The 8,792-nt window shown below is 35.4% G+C and overlaps 1 protein-coding gene across 1 annotated transcript in view; it reads left to right on the forward strand.

Moving 5' to 3' along the window:
- The first annotated feature begins 2,851 nt into the window (after window positions 1–2,851).
- Window positions 2,852–8,792, forward strand: part of LOC106468070 (elongation of very long chain fatty acids protein 4-like) — a 35,436-nt gene continuing 29,495 nt past the window's right edge. Inside the window, exon 1 of the mRNA XM_013928468.2 lies at window positions 2,852–3,029. Within this exon, the coding sequence (XP_013783922.1) occupies window positions 2,972–3,029 (58 nt within the window). The 5' untranslated portion in view covers window positions 2,852–2,971. The remainder of the gene's footprint in view (window positions 3,030–8,792) is intronic.

Here is an 8,792-nt window from a genome sequence, read left to right on the forward strand (position 1 = left end):
TCGAACAATTCGACGCACTATAATTTCTGGTACGTGACGAAGCATGACTCTACACCAAGTACAGAGAAATTGTCTGAACAAAGCGTTGATCTGTTTCGAAAAATATTATACCGAAGGCACATTATTTTAAACAAAACAGGTGTGTATGTGTGTTTAGATGAAAACATTCGTAAATATTGTTGCGTCAGCGAGATCACGTGACTATTCTCACGCCCTCTGCTTTCTAGAACTATCCTGTACCTTGGCGAATGCTCTAGCATTTACTAGATATAGGGTAGTGTGGTATATAAAAGAGGGTGACAACGTGACAGAATAATGTGTGTGTGTAGACAGTGAGTAATTGATCTGCAGTCAGAGAGTATTATTGAGCACGTTCATTGTTATAGCGTTTGTTTTAGCGCGATTGTTGAAATTAAGTGTATCATAAAGTTATATTCAGAAAGAATAAACCAGTTTTATTAAGTAAGAACTTGTGTCGCTAAAGTTTCGTCGGAACGAAGTTACGGGAAATCAAGTAACGAACGGAGACGTAACAATATGTTATAATTGTGTGATTTGCAATTATACTATGTGTTTCTACCATCTATCGTGGTATAATGTTTATTTTAAGTACCAACTAGTTGCAAGCTCATGCTGGCAACACCTGGTCCAAAGTATTGAACATTATCTTATTATAGTCGTCCTACAATCACTAAAGATATTTCAGTCTGTGTTAAACTAGTTGGAAATGTAATATCCTTTGCTGGCCAAACTATGTCGTCAATTGGACAAAGAAAGCGAATTAATGTTCGAAATCCAGGCACATTTTCTTGGTATAGTTCTCCTAGTTTGCCTACAATAAAAACTTTTTTTTCTGTTTCTTGTGTTTGGTGTTGTAGTATTCGATCCCCAGAGAAACGAATCTTCAAGGTTATAAACGTTAACTTACCAAAAGTGAGGACTTTCTGTCGTTAGTGGGTATGCGTGCTGAGATTTCTTCCTTTCTTGTTTGAATAAAGATTTTGTTTAGTCATTTAAATTTTGTCTAGCCTGTTTATGCATACGCTAAGGAAACGAACACTTAGTCACAAGAAATCTTGTAATTTTCTTGGAAAACTCTGCCGTTATTCTGGAAAATTCGATCAAACACTTATCGGGAAATCGTTTTCAAACAGGAAATACCATAACTGTAAACATGTAGATCGTCCACTTAACTATGTATTGTTACGTCTCTGGTCGATTGTTATTTTCCCGTAAAAATTCCTTCTGAAAAACTTCAGCGATACAAGTCCTTTCTTAAATAAAACTAGTTTATTCTTTCTCAATTCAACTTTGCAATACACTTAATTTCCACAGTCAATTTAATTTAACTAATTTTATAAAAACACGTTATAATTTACAGGGAACGATTCACGCACTTACTTACTACCGCGCTTGACTCAATTATCCGTCTCTGTCTGTGTGCAATTCTATTCCGATTAATTGTCTTGCGCACTTGTATACAAGAATAGAGGGCGTCTAGCAAATATTGGATTATTCGTGATGTTCCCCGATCTTTCTAGAATGCATTACTTGTTACCAGGGTCACGTGACTTCCGCTGTCGTAACAGTATTTTCCGATTTATGCTGTAAATGTAAAAAAAAAAGAAAAAGAACTGAGATAAAAGATATCAGTCGGGAAACGAAGAGAGAGACCAGAGCTGAAAGACCTTATTTCCTCCTAAATAAAATGCTTCATAAATTACATACCTACAACTAAAATTGAATCGCTAAAGTTAACACTTAAGATTAATGATGTGAAAGAAGTGGACCGACAAGACACGGCCTGATCTTTCTATTATAGATGACAATGTGTGGTAATAGATTAAGATAAACACTCAAACTTTTACTTACTAACATGGCGTAAAGGAGAAATATATCTTGCTGATGGAATAGCTAATTTTTGACACTTTTCATAACAAAATTATTCATAGGAAATAGTATATAGTTAATCAATTGCTGGTGTGAAAGATTTGGCAATGTCCTGTCTCATTGGCTTAGACTTTGTTCAACAGAAAGAAATTAATATGAGCCTTCTGAAGAATATCATTAAAATTCGTTTATTTTTTTTTACTATTAAGTATAAAGATACACAGCGGGCTATCTGTGCTGTGCCCATCGCGGGTATTGAAACCCAGTTTTTTATCGTTATAAGTCTTCTGATTTACCGCTGAGCCACTGGAGACGTAATTGAAATATGCCTTCTGCAGTCATAACTTTAAAGGAGCATTGCTCAATGAAGCCCAGTGCTTGCTCTTAATTAAATGACAATGGAAAATTAAAGACAGACTTATTGAAGTATGTCGATACGTTTTGGTGATAAGCCTGGATTTACAAATGTTGTTGAACATAGCATTGAAGCCATTAGTGAGGAGTCAATATTTCATAAACCATATTGTTATTTGATACGTTAAAAGCCTACACTTAGACTAACATTAGCAGTAATAAACTATGCAGGTGTCCTAATGCCAGTCAGAAATCCTAGTTTACGAAAATTATAACTTTTGTGTAATGTTTAAGTAAAGCTCCCTGGGAATATACTGACTTTATTTAACTGCTGCTGCAACTTTCTAGCTACGTATGAAATGTACTGGAGTATTTTTTTTTTCTCGATAGTGAAATAAGTCTCATTAAACTACGCAAATAACAAAATAATAAATCATTTTGCTAAAACCACGATTTTGTTATGCTAAAATAATTAAATAAAAATTATGAGCAAAAGGCATTTTTAACTGAAACGTGTATTATCGTGATTCCATAATATAGTGGTTTAGTGGTATTAAAACTGACTTAACTGCACTCTTGTGGAGATTGTAAAACTCAATAATCTTTAATGTTATAGTGAGCACGGTTTCTTTTGGTGTAGGTGGTATTGGCCTTGGTTCAGATTCTTAAATCAAAGACTAAATTAGTATTTGTTCAATTTAAGTTGTTTGGAAATTAAGTTAAAATAATGTCTGGAGCAGTGCAGAGAATTATAGAAGCGTATTCTTTTGCTATGGACAATGGAGGTATTTATTCTAGAGGATCTAATGTTGAGCGTTAATTTTTACGTTGGTTAGGGCTCTAGTAAGACTAACCCAGACTCTGAAGTCGGAATGAGTCAGGCGTGCTCAGCCTACTAGTACTCAGTAGTATTACTACTACTATTACCAATTAATTGCTCATGTTTTCATTAACTTTAGCATAACACGAATACTACTATTGGTATTGTATTATGATATTGTAGTAGTAATAATAGTATTATTATGATTTAGTCACTAAATTACAGGAAAGGTATTAGTACTACTACTACTGCTGCTAATAATAATAGTAATGCTATTACTATTAGTTCTTGCATAAGAGCCATTCGGTTTTGCCTTCTGCATTCATCATTTAATATTTAATTGTAGGGGTGAAATATTGCCGGTACTCACTGTGACGAGGATGCTGCTGATTTATTAAAGGATTTAGACCATTTAGTGAGTTGGGCAAATAAATGGCAGATGGGTTTTAATTATAATAAATGCAAGATAAGGCATGTGGGTTATCATAATTTGAATTATAAGTATAATTTGGATAGGAATAACCTTAATAGTGTTATGAAGGAAAGAAATCTTGGTGTAATAGTCAATTAGTCTCTAAAGCCATCCAAACACTGTGCTGTTGCTAGTAGTAGGGCAAATAGGATTTTTAGGTTGTACCTACAGAAATGTTGAATACAAGTCTAAAGAGTTTATAATTTCATTGTACAGGTGATTGGTTATGCCACATTTAGTGTATTGTGTTCACTCTTGGGCTTTTTACCTTAGGGAAGACATTGAATTGTTGGAAAGGGTTACTAGAATGGTGCCTGGGATGGAAGGGTTGTCATACGAGGAGAGGCTGAAATCTCTCAAGTTGTTTTCTCTTGAAAAAAGAAGTTGGGGGACTCTTATTGAGGTGTTTAAGATTGTAAATGGAATTGATAGTGTTGATGCATCATCTTTTTTCATATTTAACAGTGAGAATAGTAGAACTAGAGGACATAGATATATATTTCGGCAAGGTAGGAGTCATCTTTAGCCAAGACAGTTTCACTTTTCTAACAGGGTGGTTGGCCTTTGGAATGGGTTCCATTTAGATGTTGTAGAGGCAGTGGGTTTAAGGAAAAGCTTGATAAGTATATGAATGACAAGGGCTGGCTTTAAGATTTTTTTTTAAATTATTTTAATTTAGTTTAGAGGATGGAACAGCTGAGATGGAGCAATAGGTCCCATGTTGTCCCAAAACATTGTGTTATTATGTTAATATTGCTAAGTGGACAGTTGACATCAATTACAGAGACAGCACAATTTGTCCATGATAATTTAATTGGTACCACCTGGTGAGGCAAAGTTAGACCTATATTATCCTCTTTCTACTACACCAGGGAATTTAAAAAATCTATTATAACTCTTCCAAATCATTAGCTTTATCATAGTTCTAACAATTTAAGAAATTAGCCTTTTGGACAATTTAAAAAAAAACAACATATTTTGTTATTTTGCTTTATTTGTTGTAAGTGGCCCTACAAAATAACTATTATAAAGAGTAACTTGAATCCAAACTAGGGTCTATACATGTATAATACATATGGGATAAGCATGCAAAAATGTGTCAAACTGATAATAAAATAATTGACTTTTAGAAAATTATGTAATTCTGTTGTTTTCAAAATGCTGTTAAATAAAGACTCAATAAATATATCTTAACAGGAGCATAACTGGCATGGTCGGGTGGTTAGGGTGCTCAACTCGCACTCTGCAGGTCGCAGGTTCAAATCTTTGTCACACCAAACATGCTCGCCCTTTCAACCATGGGGGCATTATAATGTGATGGTCAATCTCACTATTTATTGGTAAAAGAGTGGGTGGTGATGACTAGTTACTTTCCCTCTAGTCTTACACTGTTAAATTAGGGACAGCTAGCGCAGATAGCCCTTGTGTAGCTTTGCACAAAATTCAAAACAAACAAGCATAGCTGGCTCCATAAGAAACTCTGCCTTTGTGCAAAATGTTAAACTATAACTGTTAAAAAGGGACATGGATCATTTGTACAAAAACTGGATCTGTCTGGATTCTGGATGTTATAAACTGATATAGTTGAGATCATGCTGGATCTTACAAGGACTTCAAGAGATTGCAATTGACTGTTACATATATCCTTCATCTGCACGTTGATTCCATGTTTTAATGCTCAGATATACCTTCATCTGCACGTTGATTCCATGTTTTAATGCTCAGATATACCTTCATCTGCACATTGATTCCATGTTTTTATGCTCAGATATACCTTCATCTGCACGTTGATTCCATGTTTTTATACACAGATATACCTTCATCTGCACGTTGATTCCATGTTTTTATACACAGATGATCTTGATGTTTATGAATTCTCGTTATTTTACTCGGAATCTCAAAATACTTTTGAAAAACTTCCTGTTGATGAAACTGTGAAAAACAATACCCAAACTTGGTACCAAAAGCTCTGGTCTGAAATATGCAGCTGTTAACTGCAGTACTGCAGGATACCACTGTGCATTTCTGAGAGAAACTGCATACGAGTCAGTCTGACTCATTACAAAAACCCTTCAGAAAATTAGGGTCTCAAAGAATAAGGCAGATGTTCAGACTGATGGAAATGCTTTCCAACAGTTGGATAAATCCATCCAGTGATACCCAACAAGAGCTTACGGGCCTTCATAGTTGTACAGTAGCACCATCTGACCTTATGGATGCTCATAAAGCAAAGCAGGTGGCATATCAAACCTTCCTTTAATAAGTTTCATAACACTAATTACAAACTGAAAACATTTACAAACATCGATAATCAAAAATGGGCTTAAAGGTCAGGTGGCCAAAAGATCATTCTGGCTGATTCTTGTTGCAGAAATCTGCACATGTGTAAAGTCCATTCATATAAACTTTAGTATCTCCAAATAAATTGCTGACAACAGACAAGTCTATTATTGCCATAAGACACATCTGCACTGTCGTAACTAGGAACATCTGTATATAATCAATAGTATGAACCTTGCTCACAAGCTGAAGGGGAATTGCAAAACATTGTTGATCTGGTAGTGAATCTTCCATCAATCACTGTCAACAAGGGGTCAAATTGTAAAAAAAAATAATAATGTAGTTTATGGTGTATACGGGATGATAACAAAGCAGATCAGAAAGCAGACTCGCAGTTCAAAAACATAGCCCCAAGTGGCCACGGAAAAACAGTTTCTATCAAGTTCACTGACAGAGAATAGAAACAGAATTATGTAGTACGATTAAATTTGTCATATGTGGTAAAGCTTTTTTCCATATGTTTCTGATAACTACACGTAAATATATACAATCTTCTTGATGCACAGCATGCGTCCATACCTGTGTGTGGAAGTGTATATGTTGTGTTTGGTGATACAGATGTTTTCCTCAAGTGCTTGTGTCAAAATAATGGAAAATAGTACAGCTTCAAATATATATTGATATCAGAAATAGTACAAAACCATGACAGCAGCCACCTGTATTTCTCGTTTGGTACACATGCATTCATTAGTTGAGGAAAGGTTTCGGCTTTGAAATTTGTGAAGTCGGGCAGTATTTACTGGAGAACGTGGCAATATATGAGAGATGTTTCTCCTCGAGCAGTTGAAAATCTCGTGTCTCTCATAGGCTGCATCTGTGACTCGAAAGCTAATATTTTTTAATATCTGTGAATTAAGATACAGAATTTCACTAGCTGCCCCCCCCCCCCTAGTGTTGACTGTCTTTACAAACACGGTTTGCGTTCCAGTCACAGAACTGTAAAACTTCCCTGATATTCTGTGTATAATATTTTGCATATTTTAGTACGGGGAAATTCTCAGAAAGTGCCGTGCGTGGCCTACTGTTTAGCTCGTCATGTTGTGGATTTTACGATCCATGATTTGTGTTCTCTAACCGCAAAAAATCGCGCTGCGCATTATGGGTAGAGAGTACGTTATACTAGTAGCGGTCAAGTCCCACTATTCAATTAGAGTAGCCCAAAAATTGGTAATATACGTGCTGTTTATTACCTTTAGGCTATCAGTTAAAAATTAGAGACCGCTAGCGCATGACCATACTAACACTCGGAATAACGTTTGTCACACGATCAAAAATATGAATACATGCTTACGAAAATATTTTACGATGAACAACAAACACATGATGTTCTTGTTTCTCCAAAGCCAATAAAACTCCCGAAAATTTTTTAACCATCTAAATAAATATTTTAGTGCAAGTTTAATACCATTTTATCCCATCTTGATACCATTGCGTTCTTTATTCAGATAGAAAACTTTATGTAAAAATATCATTTTCTTTGTCTAGGTGTCTCCCATTTAACACGGTCGCATATTGCGTTTATAATAAAAAAGAACAAAAAATCTGATATGTTTGTTTCTTTCATTAAAAATTATTAAGTACCAGTGTTAATCAGGACCGCCGACAGGGGTAGGTGGCAACTGCCCAGGAGAATGAAACCTGGTTATGCCGTAAAGCCCGCAAAGCATCTTTAGGCTATGTTTTCATTTAATTATAAAAACCGTAGTTTTTGGCTTTTCTTTGCATATAGACGCTTGATACATTAAGAACGACCGAAATAATAATTTGAGTAATAATTAATAGATATTTGTTGTTACTTTATTAACGTTTTTACGCTTATTCTGTGAGGTAAAAACGGCTACTGCTATGATTTTGTCTGGTTTATGAGCTCGTTGCTGTCCTAATTTAAGATTTTCTTTTTAATAAATTCTTGAAAATGTTAAAAAAGAGAGATAGAAAGGGGGCCCGGCGAGGATGTTTGTCCCGGGGCCCGTGCTGACTCTCGACGTTCCTGGTGTTAATATTATTATTAAAAATACCTCATTGGTCAAAATCCACTCAGATACGAATGTCCGGAAAAGCCAATTAAAAATCTAGAAACAGGGTCTCGTCATGCAAATATTTTGATACGAGTTAGATACCTCAGTGTCGAACCTAACTCACACAGCATTCTTATTCAGACAAAAAAAAGTATGAGAAAAACACGCTTTTCTTGGTACGATGTTTTTATTAACACAAATCTATATGGCATTCACAACTACGTGGACAGTTGAAGAGGAAAGCCTGTTAGATCCTTCCTTTTACCTGCTACTTATCTGAGGGTCGCGGGCTCGAATCCCCGTCACACCAAAATGCTCGCCCTTTCAGCCGTGGGGGCGTTATAATGTGACGGTTAATCCCAATATTCCTTAGTAAAAGAGTAGCCCAAGAGTTGGCGGTGGGTGGTGATGACTAGCTGCCTTCCCTCTAGTCTTACACTGCTAAATTAGGGACGGCTAGCGCAGATAGCCCTCGTGTAGCTTTGCGCGAGATTCAAAACAAACAAACAAAACCTACTACTTAGTTTACCTGTATTTATAATAAGAACCCTAGCGAACTCCACAACTTATATTTTTTATAAAGAACATCTTACGGTAATTGCTATTAATTCATATATATATTCAATCTGGACTACCGTATTCGTTAAAAATTCATACATTCGAATTTGATACGTGTTTTATTGCATTATATGGCACGATCACCATACATCGTTATCGATGACATAAGAAAACTTCATATAATATATGATTAATATATTTAACTATGACAGATTTTATTTGCGTAAAATTATGAGTCGTGAATACTATACTTTATATTTTGATAATTTAAAAACTACCTTTAGTTTTAACACACAAAAGCCCGGCATGTCCAGGTGGATAAGGCGCTCGATTCACAATC

This window comes from Limulus polyphemus, unplaced genomic scaffold, assembly GCF_000517525.1.
Source record: "Limulus polyphemus unplaced genomic scaffold, Limulus_polyphemus-2.1.2 Scaffold2857, whole genome shotgun sequence".
NCBI lineage: Eukaryota > Metazoa > Arthropoda > Merostomata > Xiphosura > Limulidae > Limulus > Limulus polyphemus.